Source organism: Monocercomonoides exilis, assembly GCF_001643675.1.
Source record: "Monocercomonoides exilis strain PA203 chromosome Unknown scaffold25-1336746, whole genome shotgun sequence".
Lineage (NCBI taxonomy): Eukaryota > Preaxostyla > Oxymonadida > Polymastigidae > Monocercomonoides > Monocercomonoides exilis.
The window spans coordinates 1,302,075-1,321,754 of record NW_027150570.1 but is presented as its reverse complement, the minus strand read 5'-3'; the positions used below and the strand labels follow the sequence as shown (position 1 = coordinate 1,321,754).

Here is a 19,680-nt window from a genome sequence, read left to right as displayed (position 1 = left end):
CAGATACTGCAGTTATAAATTAATTTATTCTCTAAGGAAATTATACGCAAAGACGTTTTATTGCATGCACCAACGTCCTACAAACATTTATTTTTTGAAAATTGCGCATTCAGGTTGTTTGCACTGCTCTCTGTACATTTACATTCACCTGAAATTTTCTTCTAAATTCCAATTCATTTGCAGCCAACAATGAATATTTTTTCTCCCCATTCAACTCAAATAAACTGAAAGCTAAAATCGAAGCGTAACATCAAGGAAAGAAAAGAATCAAAGAGAAATATGCTTTAAAAATATTTTCGATTCACTTTGTTTAATTTTTTTAAAAAAGTGCCTAAATAATCTTTTTTTATTGTGCAGCAATTGCGAAAAAAATATCAAGAAAATTGACATACATATTTCATCATAAACGCTTAATATTTCTTCAAGTTTCTTTGCGTTTTCACTCAAAACAAAACAAGAAAAAATCAAATTAAGATAAATCGTTTTGAATTTGTCTCCATAAAGAATAAAAATTATTCTTCATTATCATTTGTGTAATTCTCCAATGTTTTTCATTAGGAATTGATTAATGTTTTGTATCTTTGTTTTTGAATAGAGGCAATCGACAAATTGATAAATTGGATGATAATATTATGTGAAGCGGAATGTGAAGCGCGTTAAAGTTTCATTGAAAGAGAGGAAACAAATATTCTTTCTCAAAGAAAATCAGCAACTCCACACGGACAAGCAGATTTTTGTTATAAGAGGCTTTAACAAAATAATAATCTCCAACATGCGCAAACTTAATGAAATTTCAACTTATTTGTACTCTTTAGCAGACTTCTTCATATCTCATTTTTCTTTCAAAAAAGAAAAGTAATTTCAGAATTGCTGACAGTTAAAAGTTTTAGATAATAATCAACAACAAGCAAGATACATCTAAATGACGTTTTTGATTCTAAGAAATGAATAAGATCAAATATGAAAGGATTAAAAGTCAAAGATTAATATAATAGATCTAATTCTCATTCACAAGCAACGACTCGATGAACATTATGCAAAAAATTGTGCAATCTTTGAAGTCCACATAGCATTAAACAGTACGATAAATGTTAATGTACTTTCGCAAATCACTTCGTTATCCGCGTAAAAAAGTTTTTTACTTCTGTTTTTCGAATTATTTCGAAATCAATCTCAAGTTACAGGCTGAATGAAAAGATCAGCTCTCATAGTTTTGCAGCAATAATCATATGGAGCCTTAGAATTTTGAATGAAAAATTGAGTAACAAAAATGAATTGAATTAAATGCGCCAAACCATTGACCAGTCATAGCCAGTTGCAGTTGCTAAATATTTTCCATCAGGAGAATAAGAAAGAGCAGTAACAGGCTTCTCAAAGCATATATCTGTACGGCATGGTGCAGGAGCAAGAACATCCCAAAGTGAATAACTCCCGTCCCCTCCTGAAAAAGAATATTGATAAAAATTGTTTTATTTTTTTAAGAAATAATATAAAACATATATTTATAACCAAACCTCCTGTGCAAAGCAGTTGAGAAGGATGAAATGCTATTGCGTTAACTTGATAGAAGATAGTTCTTCGAAATTTCTCGTTGTATCTGCAATGTGCTCGAAATGAGTATCGAGTTTTTGAAATATCAAGAAAAGAAATCGTCACTCTTCCATCATTAGATCCATTTGCAACACCAATTGCAGAAGGAAGCATTTTGATGCAGGTAATCGTTCCTTCGGATGGGCCAGCAGTTAATATTGGATGTGAACTATTTCTAATATCAAACACAATTACATCTCGAGATGATGTTCCAACAGAAATGAACGGAGGAACGTAATCCATAGAATAAATAGAGTCTGGAAGTTGTATTTTTAAAGATGGTTTTCCTTTTGTCGGCTCATTCCAAGCGCAAATTGTTTTATCGTATGATGCAGAGAACACAAGACCTCTTGAATGATCTGATGAAACACTGCATATCTCTTTCGTATGCTATTAAAAATTTTGAAAAAAAAATAGTTTCAAAGGATTACTGTGCTCAACGCTTGAAAATACTTAAAAGCAAACAAGACCAAGAAGATGAGACTTTCCTGTTTCAAGATCGGTTTCCTTTACCGAGAATTCCGCACCGGCTGTAATAAGGCGCGTATTATTGAAAAAGGAAGAGCAGAGCATCGGACGTGTATCAATTACACACAATTCAGGATGTGATAATTCTGAATTTAGTCTCCAAATTCTTGCGGTTCCATCCCACGATGTGGAGCAGAGCAACGTGCTGTTTAAAGACCAAGACAAAGATGAGATTGTATCTTTTTGACAGTCAGGAACTTTCTTTATTTCCTTTGGAAAAAGAGACATCTTCTTTAAAGTTTTATGAAGGGTAATGATCCACTTATGATTGGTGATTTTAGAGATCCTGTGGATGACGGAGGAAGGTCTGAATATTTTATTTAAATACCATCTTATTTGCATAAAATTATCGAATACTTTTAATACGAATATATCGCACAATAATCTGTTTTCTTCGCTCAATTTATAAATAATTGTTTTCATGTCAATTTTCAAATTTTCCGAAAACAAATATTCATAGCTATCGTCCCGCTCACAACAGGGATACAAGGCTTGCTGTTCAAAAAAGGGGGAATACAATTCAAGAGTCTTTTTATAAGGTAATTTATAATACCTATTTTTGCATTTATAAAAACTTTTTTGAAAATTGTGTTTAATGTCCTCAAATTATAAGCCAACTCATCACACAGTTGATCGAAGTTCATCGGTTTTGAAAGATAATGAAGTCAATGATTCATTTTTACCTGATATTCCTCTTGAGAATCGTTCTCCATCTTTTCCTTTGAAAAATGAACGAGGATTTGACAACTCCACATTTAACTCAAGCAGCCCCTCAAACGAACATTTCAAAGCAACACCAACAACAAGATCTTTGTCAAGATCCCCAATCATTGAATCTTCCAGATCACCTTTTTTAGCGTCTTTTCACAATTCACCACTCCAGTTATCTCCTTCAAAGCAAATTCCCTCCACGCCTTCTCGAGGAAATTCTATAAAGAGCAGAAGTCATAGTATTAGGCATTCAGAAATGACATCTCACACTCCTGACTCGCTCGAAAACAGTTCAGAGAAAATCAAAGATCTCAGCGTTGATCGCTCTGCTTCAGTTTCATCAATTCAAAAAAGCCCTCAAACGAATTATCCTGAGGCAAATACTGAAACTTCTGAAGAAGCATCTACGAACAATTCCAAAAGTGCTGAGCCACATTTACCCACTTCACTTTTTCCACCAGCTCACGATGACACATCTAATATTTTCGCTGAATCAGCTTTACAGACCGCAAACGCTCCACCACATCGCAGCACCAATTTGCGCCTGTTTGGAAATCTTCGTCCGACTGCTAGAAAAGGAGTGCTTCATTTGGCACGAGATGAGTTGAAGGAGAAAGGAATGGTAAAAGATACAAATTCAGATCAAAGCGAAACATCTTCTGAGAAAATTGACAATCAAGCAAGAGAAAATGGAGGAAGCAAAACTTCTCCATCAACTCTTGCTGAGATCCGAGCTGCTGAAGAGCGAAAGTTTCGGGAAAGGCTGCAAAGAGAGAAAGATCGAAAGACTCGAATGATATTTGAGTCGAAGCTGAGGAGCGAAGAGAGGAATCCGATGTGTCGTCTGTCCAAAAAAGTTGCTGCTGCACAGAAAATGTCAGCGTCGTATCATCAAACTGGAATGTTCAATCCTTCAGAGCCTTCCGCTTCCTCTTCATCTTCATCTTCTTCGTTGAGCAGTGATAGAAAGAATTATTCATTCGCCCGCCACTTCACTTCAGCTCTTGTTCATTTCTCATCTTCATCATCTCGCACTTGTTTTATTCTTCTGTGTCTTCTTTTTATTGCTCCAATCATCTTTTTGTTCCTCGCTTTTCATTCGCATCCGCCGCTACCTTTCATCTCATCACGCAACTTCGCTATAATTCCTGTACCTCCTCCATCTCCTCCTCACAAATCACCTTTCAATAGATTTTTTGATCAACTATGGAACTTCACGAAATTCATTGTTTCTCCTGTAACTTCGGCTCTTTCACAAGTTGCCAATCTTTTTTCCTCTTTGTTTTCGAAGCATTCAGCCAATCCAAGCAGCACAGACACTTCTGCATTATTCCATCAGCTTGTGAACAACTCAGGAAATGCCAGCGATGCAGAGCTGCTTCAACATTTGGATTCCTTGATTGATCGCACAGTCGACGAAAGGGTGTCAAAAGCAATGGTGTGCATCAACTTGAATTTTTGTGTAAATGCCTCATTTGAATGAAACACAATATATTTTATTTGCCATTCATGTTATATCAATCATATCTTTGTTTCAGTCCAATTATTCCAACACAATCGAAAATCGTCTTTCAAAAGTCGAAGGCGGAGTTGAAGCAGCACTGAAATGGCAGTCTCAATGGAACGACACCATCAACAGCAGATTGGAAATAGAACGAAAAGAGGTTGTGCAGCTGATGGAGAAGATCCGAGCTGAAATTCTGAATGAAATAAGCACATTGCAACAGGATGCAAATAGAGCAGCAAATGGCAAGCAAAATAAAGCAAGTGAAAAAGAGAAAGCTGACCTTTCTTCAGAAATTGATGTGCTGAACGAGACTGTCTGGCGGTTGGATGCTGAAAAGGCAATTGGCGAATTGAAAGAGAAATTCAGCGAACTTCAACGTTCTTTCGCTGAGCAGCATCAGAAGATTGCCTCAAATACGGAGACGAATGCTGCTCTCATTCAACTTCAGTCAACAACACTGGAAGAGCTCAGAAAAGAACTGAATGCAACAAAAGACAAACTGGAAAGGGCACAAAGAGAAAGCGAGGAAAGACAAAGGATGTTCAATCAAACACATTATCCCCTTCTGAAAGAGGTGGAAGCAAAGATGAAGAAATTGGAAGGATCGGAGCTGGCAAAGATTGAAGCTGAAATGAAGCTGAACATCCTTCAGCAACTGAAAGATGCATTTGAGAGCAATCCAAACGAAAAGAAGAAAAATGACAGAGATGACACCAACAGCGTCCAGCTGATTAACAAGATTTGCGATGCATTTACAAGCAGAGTTCTGAGAGACACTGCAAATATTGTTAAATCTGTGTGAAATGAAATTCTGTCTTCAAATTTTTTTATTAAAAAAAATATATTTCGTTTTACAAATCGCTTTATTTTCTTTTTTTTTACTTTTCTCTTTTGCCATTTCAGGAAACAACTGCTGCCATTCAGAACTTCCTGAAGCACCAACAAGCAGACAGAGAAGTCAGTTTTAGCAGTGCGACGTCGACTGATTTGCATTCAGCCAGCTCTTCTCAGATTGATTCGTTGTATTTCAGCAACTTCCAGCCAGTCGATCTTCCAAACGTGGCACTTTACTCGCTCGGTGCGCGTGTCATCGACCATTCAGACTTCTTCGATGTCAGCGCAGCTGTTCGGGAGAGACTCCGCCAGACGTCTTCTCCTTCTACTCAGCCTGAACAGCACACAACATCCGCTGACAGCTCATTTGCCGACAGCGCTTCTTCACAGCAGCTCAAAAAATGGCGGAAAGAAGATCTGTTTGAATCAGATGGCAACATCGATGCTTCTTCAACTGCTTTTTCAGCTACTTCTTCTGATCAGCTGATGAAGCAAAAGAAAGAGAAGACGTCGTGGATGTATCGGCTGGCTCATAACATCGCAAAGAGGAAAAATAACTATGATCCAAACATTGTTCTTCAGGTATGAACTCTTTTTGTGACATCATTGAATCTTTTCTGATTGTAATGATCTTATTTATCTTTGTCAACACTAACCATTTCTGTCTTTCAGGGCACAATTCCTCTTCCTGGTGATTGCTATCCGCTGAAAGGAAGGAACGGATATTTGACTGTTGATCTCTCTGCAATTCGCCCAGTCAAAGCTGTGACACTGGGCCATATTCCCCAAGCGCAGGATGTGCACAAATTGAAAAATGCTGCTGCTCCAAAGAACTTCACTGCCACGTGCCTCTGCTATGAGCTTATAAGCGAAAGAGGAAGATGCGCTCGACCAACAGAATCACTTGATGAAGAAAAAAGAATGGAACTTGAAAAAATTAAGAACAATGCAATAGCTTCAGGAAAGTTTTTTGTTTATTCCGAGACAATCGTTTCCGATTCATACAACACTTCAGGAAGACCATTTCAAACGTTCGGAAGGAGAGACGGAAAAGGAACTGCAATAAGATGTGATTCTGTGAGATTTAATTTTGAATCAAATCATGGAAATTTATTTTACACCAGCATCTATCGTCTTTTTGTTCATCCTGTGGATGAGTAGGTTTTCTTTTTTTCTTTTTTGTTAATTCCACTTCATTTTTCGTTTTAAATATTCACAAATAAACATCTCAAATTTTAAAAAAATAATGATCATTTCCCCTTATTTTTCTTTTTTGAAGCATAATTACTTTATTGGCAAAGATTTCAGGAACAATCTCTTTTTCGAAGAAATATAATTTTATCGATGCTTTTCTTTTTATCATTAACTACAACATTATATTCAATGCAAACTGAGGAAGCCATCCTTGATGAATTTGGAGAATTCGAGGAGTTTGGACATGATGAAAATTTTGATGAAGAAGATGAATATGATATTCAGGGTTCTTCAATGAAATGTGACTTGTGTATGCTTGTTTTATTCACTATTCTTTTATGAAATTCTCAATTTTCAATGTATTTGTTGTTAAATGAAATAATTTCATAATCATTTATTTAAAAAACTTAAATTTTAGGCATGAATTTAATTCGGGATGCAGAAGAATATTTGATAAATCATGAAGAGGATGGTTTGGATGAATATTTAAAAGATAATTACTGTCCAAAAACTCCAGTAATGAGAGAAACATGCTTTGCATTGGTTAACACAATTATAAAAAAGGCAATAAATGATATACGTCATCAACTTGCTCCGTGGGAAATATGCCGCAATTTAAAAGCTTGCTTATAAAGATATTGCAAAAATAATTTGATAGAATGAATATTTTCTCGAACATATTGTTTATGTAGAGAATTCGAGGAAAATACAAAAGAGTATATGTATTATTTTTGATGTTTTCAGTTTTTTGTTGTATGATTTTGTTTTATTTTGAAATTTATGTTTGAAATATTGAGTCAAAATTTGTGGAGAGTGTCTTTTTTTTTCCCCCAAAGAATAAAATAATAAATCAAGAAAATATTATTAATGCCTAGTTAATGTTTGCATACATTGAAGTGAAAAGATCTATTTCATTTGTTAAATTCAAAGAACTTGAGTGTTAATGTTATTATCATTGCAATGAATTGAATAACCATATTTTTTTCAATGTCTTTTATTTTCACTCAAGATCTTCATCCTCTAATTCTGGCCATATTTTTAGTGGCAATATTTATACTCCTAACTCAAACAAAATTCAAATTTTCATTTCTATCCAAATATCTGCATTATCAAAAATTATTACGATGGAAAAAACACTTTCCACCTTCACCGGGAAATAATCTTCAAGAAATGATAAAATGTGCACCAGATTTTATGGATTGCCTTGAAAGCAATGCAAGTGCATATGCACTCGCAAAATCCATGAGGGCACAAGTTCAAATTATTCCACGAACAGAAAAGATTATTACTTTTTTTCATCCTACGCCTGGAGTCCTTTATTCTGCGTATATATCTGGCTTGCACGAACCTATTATTTTAATCCAATTGAATTTTTCTTAATTGATTTTAGTCCTTCCGAAACTTCAAAAGCAGTCTCCCAAATTTTACTTGCAATCTTCAATTGCTGCTGACGTTTCTTGTGCATATGACATTTTTGTATCAGTACGAAAATTACATTAGTGTATAAAAGATAATTTTTGCTTTTTTTTAACTTATAATTATAGACAGTACAAATGAAAGCCGCAACACCTTTTAAAACGGGGGAGCTTTCGCATGAAACACAACTGGAAGCTATATGGGATCTTGCTACAAATGGAAAAGAGCGTGTTGGTGGAAGGATGACAGATGAATGGGAGCTTCTTGGATTTCAAGGGAAAAATCCTGCTACAGATTTTAGATCAACAGGAATATTAGGTCTTGAAATGATGTTATCATTTGCTTCGATGAATCCTGATGAAGCAAAAGCAATAATTGCACTTTCTGCTGGAAATGATGAAATGGAAGTTTGCATTTTTTTTTTTTTGACAATATTTTGAACATTCATCAATTGGAATGTTTGTATGTATCAAAATATTTCGTTTTCTTTTTTTGAAAAGTATGGATTTTTTTCATTTGCCCTTGTTGCGATCAATGCGACAGCTGCTCTTTTATCATCATTGAGAGCCCCCAATTTTAAGAAATTTATGTTGAATGCAGCATGCTCGTCACCTGCAGGTTAGCAATAATTATTTTTGAAATATTTTTGAATATTTTTTTTAATTTTCTAAATGTATGTATTAATTGTTATTGAACATTTTTATTGATTGCTATTTTGCAACCATATGATGTGGATTGTGTGTCTTTGTTGTGTTTTGTTTGTGTGGCAGTGCAAGACTATGTCAGCAGCAGAGAGTATGTGTACAACTCTGATCTGTCATTTCTTTTGAGGATGATTGGCAGCGAGACTGAGGAAATGGCACTCGAAGCACAGAAGATCGAAATGGAGCGCCAGAAGAAAGAGAAAGACAGAGAAACAGCGCTGAAGAAGCTGAAAGAGCTGAAGGCCAAACGAGAAAAGGAGTTGAAAGAACAAAAAGCAGCTGATTTGAAGAATGCTGAAGAGCTGAAAGAGGAAAAGAGTGAAAATAAAGGAAAAGAAAGTGCCTCCAATATAAATGAATCTGCTGATATGAGCAAAGAGACGGAGACTGAGTCAGTTACGAGAAAGAGAAAATCAGTCAACGCAAATGTTGAAAAGACAAAGTCCAAAAACAAATCAAATGAGATGCAGAGGAAAACAAAGACAAAGCAAGCTAAAACGCAAATCAAAGCAAAAGAAGAAGATGACAAAGAGAAGCAGAGAGAAGAAGAGGAAGAAGATGAAGATGAAGATGAAGAATCTCAGACAACAGAAACAGATGATGAAGAGGGAAAAGTGAAATATAAAACAATAAACAAAGAAGTGGACGAGCAGAAAGCAAAAGAAGAGCAGGCTGAAAGAAGAGAACAAGTTTTGAAAGCAATTTCAGAACTTGAAGCAGAAATTGCAGCAAAAGAAGCAGAAATAAAGAAAAAGAATAAGAAAAAAGGAGCATCACAAAAACAAAACGATTTCATTGTCGTTTCATCTTCTTCTTCGGAAGCCTTTTCGTTTGAGTCCATTTCAAATCATCTTCCTTTCCTTTCTCCTGCAACACTATTCTCAAGGCCATATTCAGCTCTTGCTGAGTCCTCTGCTTCATCATCTTCTTCTTCACAAACATCATTAACTTCTTCCCCTTCCCCTTCTTCTTCTTCTACTTCTTCCTCAGGCAAACACTTCAATACGCCTTTTGATCTGCCTCGCATCCTTCCCTCGCTGCCTGTTCCTGCTCTCCCTTCCACCGCATTCACTCATCCGCAAAATCCCAGACGCTTCCTGCAGCCTGTCGACTACAACGCGCGCTTCTTCACTTCTCTCTCAGCCATCATCCGCGATTTCGAGCTCTCCTTCCTTCGCATCTGGAAATATCTTGTGCTGAGCATCATCACAGAATGGATCAACAAGAAGTGCATCGATCCAATGCAATTTGGCTTATTTATGAATGGTTTGGCCTTTCTTCCTCTTCATTTTCTATTTATTATTATTATTATTATTTAATCCTTTGTTTATTTATAGAATTTGTATCTAACAAGTTACCCTCATTTTTAAATGCAACAATGCAAAACATTGAAAATCCATCACCAAGTGAAACTTCTACAAATTCTTCCTTCTCAAATTCTTCATCTTCATCATCTTCTTCTTCTTCTGTTGGAACTCCTGCTAATCTTCCTCCGCCTCCGATGAACATGTTCTCTCCATATGCAGATGCCCTTCTTTCAACAATAGATAATCTTTCTGCAAATGTCATTGCTCTTGCCAGGAGAAGCGCAGCAATCGAGCAAAGGCAAATTTTGGAGGAAGAAACAAAACAAAAATCACAGTCAAAAGAAAAAGGGGGGATAGAGAGTGAAAAGGGGAGGGAGGAAGAAAAGAGACGATTTAGAATTGAATTGGTCTCGAGCTTGGAAGGAGGAGAAGAAAGGAAGCAAATGAAGATAGACGGAAAAATAGAATTGTTAAAGTCACGAAAAAATGGAAGATGGGGCAGCTTTGATTTGCTGCATGCAATCGCAGAAGATGAAAAAGTGGCAGAAGAAGAGGGAAATGAAGCACAAAAAGAATAGCACGGATGGCTAACCACAGATTAATTCAAGAATCACTTCATCTATTTCTTACGTTTAAACAGTTGAAACAAAATGAAAGAATTTTCGTATTAATTGAAGCATTTCGGTCGCGTTACGCAAAAAATATGTATATAATATAATATAACCCCAAACGCAAATACTCACAAAATATCGAAATAATTTAGAAATATAAAGAAGAAAAAACTAAAGAACTTAAATTCGTTAAACAGGAAAAAAGATGCATTAGCCGGGACTTGAACCCGGGTCGCTAGCTTGGAAGGCTAGCATGCTGCCCCTATACCACTAATGCTTGTTAAAGATATGTTTCTCAATCTTTCTATAAATTAATATCTTTAACATATTTTCAATTCTTTCCAAAAGTCTCTTTTTATCTTGTTTGTATATTTTTATTTTTTTTTTATTTGATGTTTCAATTTTTTTTGATGACATTGAATTATCTTTCATTTTGAAGTTTTCAGAAAATGAATATGATAGCATTCTGAATCAATTCACTTTCATTAATTATCTATTTTCAATCTAACAAACAAGAAAACATCAACAGAGTATTCTTCAAGAAAATGGTTTTTGTTTCATCAGCTTTTTTCGTTGAGTCTTTATTTCCAGTTTTCAGGGAAAATAAAAAAATTTTTTTGTTTTTATTCAAAAAAAGAGTTCAGAAAATTTGTTTGGTTTGTTTTTCTTATTCTATTCGCTTTCCATTATCCGATATTGAAAACATGTTTTTCAATTTCGAAAATCTTTCAATGAAATTCATTAATAATTGTTCAAAACACAAGGAGCATTAGCGATATGAATTGGTTTGAAACAAATCCAAAAATGTTGCTATCCGATTTGAAATACTTTATTTTGAATTCGAGAAAATCAATGACAATCATTATTATTTTGCTTCTTTTGAAAACATATGGGTGATAATTTTTGATTTCATATTTTATCTTTCAAAAATTTCGATTCGAAAATTTCCTTTGAATATCAACAAAAGAACATTAAAAAATGAAAAGGATTTTAAAAGATATCTTCATCATTTTTGAATACAAATGCGTTTACTCAAATACAGTTGTGATAAAATTTGCATTTGAATACAAAATCTCTTTCCAATCCTAAACAACCTTTGAAATTTTTGCACCCGAAAAAAAATATGATATAAAAAATAATCACACATATTCATTTCCAAAAACAACAAATGCATTCATTTCTCAATTAGCAAATGAACTCTTCTGAATAATATGTTTTCTGATATTGGTGATTATTTTTGAAATCATATTTTTTCTTTAAATAATTTTGGTATGATAATTTTCAATAAACATTCAAAAAATGAACTCCGAATAGTTGGGTGATTATTTTTGAAATCTTATATTTTTTCGGGGTATGTGTTACTTTCTAATTTACAGTTATTTGCAAAAGAATTCTCAAAAAAGAATTTCATACTTTAAAATTATTGTCTTTCAAATGCGTGTTGTCATTGAAAGACAGAGTTCATTTAAGATTTTTATTTAAATATTAGATCGATTTCAAAGTATTTGCGACAAATTGTGAATTCGAATGTTTTGATAAGAAAAATGTGAAGTCAAAAAGAATCACCCAGTTGTAATATTTTCAAAAGTCATTTGTGTCTTTCTTTCATCTCTTTCATTGGCTTTTATAATTATTGGAATGCATATAACATTTGAAAGAAAAAATTCTTTCCAAATACAAAAAATATTTCTTTAATCAACACCTCGATAAAAGTGATAATCTCATGCGTAATCACCACTATGTCAAAATTTTTTGAGAAGTTCATTTAACTTAGCTTCCAGGTTTAATTAAAAACTTATATTTTTATAAAATTTTTGTTCCCACACATGAAATTTCAATGGAGAAGAAATAATAACATTGCTAATGACATGTTTCCATTCAAGTGAAGTTTCGCGAGTGGGAACAAAAATTTGATCAAAATATGAGATTTTTGTAAAAACCAGATGATTTTTCAAAATGAACTATTCAATGAAAACTTTGATATTTCAAACATTCCGACTGACATCAATGTCAACTCAGTTTATGGGCATTCCATTTCTTCGTATTTAATAATAATAATAATAATAATAATAATAATAATAATAATAATAATAATAATAATAATAATAATAATAATAATAATAATAATAATAATAATAATAATAATAATAATAATAATAATAATAATAATAATAATAATAATAATAATAATAATAATAAAAATCATTGAATAACTTCGAATTTTTTTATAAGATTCTTTTTCTCGTTGTTTTTGGACAAAATTCAAATGATTCCCAGTGCAAATTTTTCTATTAAAACACCTAAATTCCCACATTTTGTCCCCTGTGAAAAAACCAAATAATGAATTAATTAAAATATATACCATGGGTGCTTAACCCGCACCCTGGTGCCAAACCCGCACCCTGCAAATTTCTTGAAAATCTAAAAGTCAATTTTTTCCTTTCAAAGAAGTTCATTGATGATGAAATTGCTCGAAACAGGTTTCAAAAAATACTATATTCTATTTTTTTAATCAAAAATTTTCAAAAAGATGAATTTTTTATAATTTTGCTCCTAAAAGAGCATTATCGATTTTTACTGAAAAAGAACAAAAGAAGAGTTAAAAAAATATGTGCATGCTTGTTTGTTAATGTGTTTTCAAATATCTTTATTCGTTTTTTGGATTTGAAGTATTCAGCAATAAATATCACATTTTTCTTTGTTAGATCGTGCCCATAAATATGTGAAAAACAAATAGAAAGTTCTTCAGCTTCGTCGAAAGGGGTTTGTTGAAGTTATTTCTTATGCTTTTTAATCAAAAATCGCTCTTCTTATTAATGTACATTGAAAATTTCATAGTTCTGTTAAAATATGTCAAGTTTTATTTATATTTATTTATGTTGAATTTTTTCGTTTCATTAATGAAATAGTGCTTTGATAATTTTTTGATTTAATTATCAGTATATTATTTCTTCAATTATTTGTTGATTATATTCGACTGTTTTTTTATTCACAAATTTATTTACTCAATATAAATTAATTGATTTTAGTTGATGAATCTATTATTTGCTGATTCTCATCGAACATATTAATGTTAAATGAATTAAAACTTTTTACAAGTTTCGTTTTCTTGAATCAATTTTTTCAATTCAGTTAGAAAAGTTCTATTTTTTAGATTTGTAATTTTCTTAATTAAACTGTTGTTCGAAACTGTTTTCGTTGTTAACAATAAAAAAGTTACTATTTATTTATTGTTGGACTTTACAAATAGTTTTTTTTCCAAGTTGCACTTTATGCAAATTTTCAAACTCATTCTAGATATTAATGTGATTTCAATATTTTTAAGATTTGTTTTCATCATTAAAACAGCAAAAAACAATTCTAAAAGTTTTTTAAACAATTCACTCGGTAATATTATTTATTGAAATTGAAAAAAATCTGCAATATCCATTTTAACGCTTCATTGAAACAATCAACGTCAAAATTCCATTTAAACATGCTTTTTCATGATTTTTTCATTATCAATACACTTTGATATTGGGCACAATAATTATATCATAAGCCTTTTATTACCAATGAGCTATTACAGTTCGATTTTTGTTGAAATAGTGAAATTTGAATCAAAAACAAAATTGAATAGAGTTTAAAAATACAAGCATAATGTACAAAAATGGAACATAAACTTTCGATGATATTGCAAATAATCAAGAAAACTGCAACTTTTCAATCATTTGTAAGTTTTAGCAATTCCACAGAAACATAATAAATCAATAAAATAGTTTCATTCCAATATAAAAAATCAAAGTTTTCAAAATCAACATGCAAATATTTGCTCTCTAAATATTATCAATGATCAACAGTTAAGATGTTATAAAGATTAAAATGCTGCTAACAGCAAACAATTAATATATTCGCAAAATATAACTTTTGCAAATGGGACACAAAAGAAACATATTATAACAAATAGAATATATAATAAATGGGTGATTTTTTTTGATATCATAAAAATTTCCGACGTTTGATCAAAAAATTATTTCTTAAAGAATTGGGTTGAAAAGAAAAATTTAATTTGAAATTACATGAAAATAAAGTTTTTTAATATTATTGTTATTAATTATTTGTTGCTTTTAATTTGATTTTAATTGTTTTTATTTCAAAATTTGAAAAAAACATAAAAAAGCATTTGGAAATTTTGAAAATATGACAAACAAAACATAACTTAAGTTTTCTGAATTAATAAACATGATCACAATAATTGAGATAACGAAATAAATAAATTTAATACACGAAAATTAGTTAAATAATGCAATTGGAAAAGAAATGGAAAAAGATAAGTTGAAATTGATAAAGTGAAAATGAAAACAATCAATTTTCTAGCGTTTCATCCTCTGATTCATCGTCCATCCTTTCCAGAAGTCATTTCTCCATCAAAAGCATCGATTTCTTGCTCTTCTAAAAAAATGCTTAACTTTTGATTTCTGCTCGAATTCCATCTTTTTCGATTCAAAACAGCTTGTTTTTCATCAGAATAAATCATCTCCAATTTCATTCGAATCCCTTCATCCAGGGTACTTTTCATATGATTGTGCTCTCTCAACTTGATACTTACCCTGAACAACGAAATATTCCGCTTTCATTCATTTTCATTCTTTTCCACTTCCTGCCCTGAAAACAACACAAAAACATTCAACAGATAAATGTTCATATAAAGAAAAACAAATAAATACCAAACTGCTCTTCATCTGGATTGTATCAACAGCCTCATCTCCACAGCTATCATCATACAAAAAATCAATCTCTTCATTTCAGGATCAGAATGGTTGAATGCAACAATGAAAGAATCTCCACAAAATATATAATGTATCTCACTGGAGGGTCTTCTCAGCCCGCACACGTTGCAGTAGATGTGCAGAGGTATTTTTTCTTTTCGGCCATGATCTTCTCCTTTAATAATATTCTCAAACATTCAAAATTGTATATCTCGTTTATCTCATCAACAACATGTTCAGGAAGGATATGGTTCCGACAAGTGATGGAAGAGTATTATTTGTGGCAGAGAGTTGGAGTTGAGTATTTTTGAGAATGTTAATGCTTCAAGAATGATATTAGAATGGAAGAAAATCCGAGACAGAGTGATGGGGAAGGAACAGGCAGAGATTTGGAGAAGAAAATGTGGAAAATATGTTGAGAAGTGGAGGAAGATGGTAAAGAAGCGTTTATTGTTGATGGGAGATATGGATTTTGAAAAGAAAGAAAAGAGGGTAAAAGCGGGAAAGAAGATGAATATTCTGAAGTGTTCAAATGGAAGAGGGGTATTTTTTATGAGAGGAGAAGATATTTTGGAAGAGAATGGGAAAGATGAAGAAAAGGAGGGATTTATATTTTCTGATGATTTTGGGGGTTGAATGGAAGAAGGGAATTGAAATTGAGAAAAATCAACATTTTCTAATTTTGAGGGGAAAGGAGGGGAAATTGCAAAAAGAAAGTGAATTGCCTTTGGAAAAATATGCAATGTTGATTTCCACAATTTATTCGTCACAAATATTGTGATTGAATTTTACAAACAAATCTGAAGTTTATACAGCAAGCGAGCCGTTTTGGCCAATCAACAACATCACGCAAAGCGCTCTTGTCATTTATTTCAGAAATGTTATTTGACTGATTGAACATTTCTCAACTGCATCTTCTTCTTCGTCTTCTTCTTCTTCATCTTCTTCTTCTTCAGTTAATCCTCCTTCATTCAATCGATCATCATCCTCATTTTTCGGTTTACAAACACAAAATTCGCCTTCTCACAATTCACCTGTTTATTCAGCGACAAGCACGCCTGTTGTGAACCGCGTATCCAAAAACGCACGAAATCTTCTTCAGTCAAACATTGCTTATTATTATTATTCTTATTCTTCGCCTTCGTCTTCGTGTTCTTCTTGACCTTCTTTTCATTTTTTCCTATTAATCTCATCAGATGTTTTGAACACTGATATTTTTCGTCCAAACAGGCAAGAATCATTTTCTGTTTGTGGCAAGAATTGTAAGAGAATCACTCAAAAGCTACTAAAGATTCGGGGATATCCGATTTTATTGAAAATCTTGAATCTGCCTGATAATAATATTTTGATTACAACTAGCTGCTCCTTCGAAGTTTTCTCAACAGACACAATATATTGTCCAATCAATGAAATCATATGAAACCATATCAGCATCTTCTTCGAAAATTTATAAAGACAATAAATGGATTTCTCTGTAACTGCAAGTATTCACATTCCTTCTCTTTTTCAATGATATTTCCAACCACTTCGTATTGGATCATTCCATTTTCCTTCGAATGAATATTTGCTGTTCAATCAGCAGCTTGATAAAGCTCGCCATTAATTATATCATTCTCTTTTCATCCTCGCAATAGCAACATCATCGCTGTCGAAGCCTTCTGCAGCTTCGCTGGATGCGCATATAAACTGCTTTCCTCTTCTGCAGCCGCACACCCCACTCTGTTTCAGCATTTCGAACGACATCCGTGTGCTGGATGTTCAGAATGAGATGAATGGGTATCGAACGAGAAATGCAAGCGGAAGGGGGAAGGAGCTGCTAGATACGTCGCACTCATGCTCTTTCTTTGTGATACTAGCAAGGAACGAAGAGAGGACAGCGTGTTCAAATGGAAAAGGCAAAGAAGGCGGATATCAGAAGCAAATTCAGCGCAGAGCAGAGGAAAGAGATATAGTAGGAGGAGCCAAAGACGAAGACGAAGACGAAGGAGAAAGACGAGTTTTGCCCATCACAAGTTGACTCTTTCGACACAAGGCTTGCACAGGCACAACGGAAAGAAGGAGGAGAGAAGAGTGGAGGTGATGATGATGACAATGATGAACTGCAGCAGTGGTTTTGCTTATTCGACAGTGCACTCTCATCTTCCCAGCTGCACACTCAAAACATCACATCCCCCTCAACATTTGCTTCTCTTCCTTTTTCTCCCTTGCCACACTCACAATTTTCTGCCACTTCTGTTCTTATTGGTACTCAACCAAAGCCATTCACTCCATCGTCTCTCTCTGCGGACTCCTCTTCGCTGACACAGAAGTCCTTCTGCACATCGAACATGTCATATCATTCTTTATCTCCTTCTTTTTCCATTTCTTCCTTCTCACCGCCATTACATGTGCGATTCTTGGGAAAAGCAGATTGGGCAATGAAGGCGTGTTTGTAAGCAGCATAACGTCAGCAACGAGGGATGTGCTTGAGCAGCTGAAGATGGTGCTGAACTGTGCAGCATTCGTGGCATGCTGGGGATTTGGGTAGATGAAAAGGAGGAGTAGGGAGAAAGAGGTATTTGACAGAGAAATAAGAAAGACCTTGAAAGAATGTTTCTCAAAAGAGAAGATGAAAGGAGTGGAGACGAAGAATAAATCAATGACAATTCTAACCACAACTTGTTTTGATTTCCACCTGAAATCAAAAATCGAAGAAGGATTCAGCAGCAAATTATCGAAACACCATTAACTTTGTTAAAATTTTCATTTTCCAACCATCATCTTTATTCACTTCTTTTTCATTTCCCACTTTTTCTTCTCCTTCAACTTCCACATCATTATCTTCATTCAGTTCTTCTTCTTCTCCCTCCTTATCCCATACTGCCTCTTATCGCTCCTCAAGAACTACCGGAGTGATCACTGCTGGTCTCAGAATCACGTCCTCCATCCTCAACCCCTCCTTCTCCATCACCTTCTCCCTAACTTCTTCCTCTCATAACATTCCGTCATCCTTCGCCCAATCACATCATTGTCCATCTTCGTTACAAAACGCATCGACTGCAGTGATAAAAAAATCCATCAACACTATCGCAGATAGAAGCAACGAAGAGGCAAACAGATTATAACCTTCAAGAACACATTCACATTCACTGCAGAACAGATATTTGCTCTCCGATTTCGTTCACATCGAAGTAGCAAACAAAAGAATCTGCTCCACCCACAAAACAGAAAGCATCTCCAAAGCACCACATTACAGGGATGTCCAACAACCCCACTCAGCATATTTCATATGACTTCAACAAATTCACGTTGCGACAGCACAAGCAGCAACAGTATACACAGTGGCATGCGACTCATATTCACCTCAGCCACCTTTCTATTTCTTCCATTTCTGCTGCCGACGCGTATGATGCTTCCAAGACAGATGCATCTGTGGGATCAATCGCAGATGCTATTGATGAAGATGAAGATGAAAATGGCTTATCACCTCCTGTTTCCTTCTTCTATTCGCTTCTTCTCCCACTGAATGGCGAAGCCGACAGGCACCCTGCTCCAGTTGAAAAAAGAAAAAATGAAGAATGAAGAAGAAGAGTCAGAAGAAGTGGAAGAAGAGCATCTATTAAAGTTCGAGAATAACTTGTATTTTCCTTTGTTTAATAAGAATATCCCGAAAGAGGCGAGTGAAGATATATAAAAAATCTGATTAATCCGCACATTTTGTGAGAAAATTGAGGAATACGATGTTTCTGTTAGTACAATAATTGAAAGATCTTCCTGGTTACCACTCTTTCTGTATCTTCACTTGTCAATGTGTTTATCATATGCAGTGAAATTTATAACCAACGATATTTCGATCATATCTAATGGCAAAATATGCTTTTTCTTCCTTCTCCTTCTCCTTCTCCTTCTCACTCTTCCTCCTCCTCCTCCTCTTCTTCTTCTTCGTTCTTCGTTCTTTGTTCACCTCTTCAATGATTCTGAATTTGCTGATTTTTATGTCAAGGAAAACATGTGGCCAACGGAAGTTTGCTGGTTTCTGTGTTCCAAATTTACTCTGCTCATGGAACTCTTGGAACTGTTAAAGGAATAGAAAGAGAAGGGGTTTGCGAGAGATATGAGATGGAATATTGTGAGGTTGTTGAAAGTGAGACTGGTGATGAATGTGTGATCGAGGAAGAGGGAAATGGCTGAGAGGATAAGAAAATTAAGTAAATGAATGACACAAATTCGCAGAAAAAGCTTTAATAGTTTTTCAGAGAGAGAAGCAATGAAGCAGTGTTATGAAAGATAAATAACGAAAACAATATGAATGAAAGTGCACAACATGGGCAGCATTTTCAAATGGGGGATTTTGATGAAGTGGAGCAGAAACAGAAGAAAGATGGACAGCGGATGGAGAAGAAAACTAGAAAATCATTTCATAAAAAGAATTTGAAGAGAAAAGTGAGATAGACTCTATTGTGATCATCAATTGTTGTTTTAACTCCATTCATTTCGTTATTATAATAAGTCGTTGAACTGCTCAGCTGCAGCAGGAAATTGGTGATGAAG

The 19,680-nt window shown here is 34.0% G+C and overlaps 5 protein-coding genes across 5 annotated transcripts; 4 read left to right on the top strand and 1 right to left on the bottom strand.

Moving 5' to 3' along the window:
* Positions 1–1,173: 1,173 nt before the first annotated feature.
* MONOS_15560 (putative mitotic checkpoint protein BUB3.1) lies at positions 1,174–2,346 on the bottom strand (the record flags this gene model as incomplete). The annotated part of the gene is made up of 4 exons (XM_067868446.1): positions 1,174–1,236; positions 1,296–1,441; positions 1,515–1,980; positions 2,056–2,346. 4 exons carry the CDS (start codon positions 2,344–2,346, stop codon positions 1,174–1,176), a joined length of 966 nt encoding a protein of 321 aa, XP_067726748.1.
* Positions 2,347–2,361: 15 nt separating this feature from the next.
* MONOS_15561 (SUN domain containing protein) lies at positions 2,362–6,331 on the top strand (the record flags this gene model as incomplete). The annotated part of the gene is made up of 6 exons (XM_067868447.1): positions 2,362–2,423; positions 2,579–2,657; positions 2,732–4,267; positions 4,368–5,132; positions 5,240–5,752; positions 5,843–6,331. The coding sequence occupies 6 exons, from the start codon at positions 2,362–2,364 to the stop codon at positions 6,329–6,331; spliced, it is 3,444 nt and encodes a 1,147-aa protein (XP_067726747.1).
* Positions 6,332–6,450: 119 nt separating this feature from the next.
* Positions 6,451–7,232, top strand: MONOS_15562 (uncharacterized protein). Its single transcript, XM_067868448.1, has 2 exons — positions 6,451–6,674; positions 6,783–7,232. Exons 1-2 carry the CDS (start codon positions 6,515–6,517, stop codon positions 6,995–6,997), a joined length of 375 nt encoding a protein of 124 aa, XP_067726746.1. The 5' UTR covers positions 6,451–6,514; the 3' UTR covers positions 6,998–7,232.
* A 110-nt stretch (positions 7,233–7,342) lies between these two features.
* Positions 7,343–10,948, top strand: MONOS_15563 (putative ELMO domain-containing protein). The gene is made up of 6 exons (XM_067868449.1): positions 7,343–7,700; positions 7,755–7,846; positions 7,909–8,187; positions 8,281–8,398; positions 8,551–9,750; positions 9,822–10,948. The coding sequence occupies exons 1-6, from the start codon at positions 7,352–7,354 to the stop codon at positions 10,367–10,369; spliced, it is 2,586 nt and encodes an 861-aa protein (XP_067726745.1). The 5' UTR covers positions 7,343–7,351; the 3' UTR covers positions 10,370–10,948.
* A 5,664-nt stretch (positions 10,949–16,612) lies between these two features.
* Positions 16,613–17,585, top strand: MONOS_11570 (uncharacterized protein; the record flags this gene model as incomplete). Its single annotated transcript, XM_067864111.1, has 3 exons — positions 16,613–16,634; positions 16,785–17,146; positions 17,193–17,585. The coding sequence occupies 3 exons, from the start codon at positions 16,613–16,615 to the stop codon at positions 17,583–17,585; spliced, it is 777 nt and encodes a 258-aa protein (XP_067726744.1).
* Positions 17,586–19,680: the final 2,095 nt, after the last annotated feature.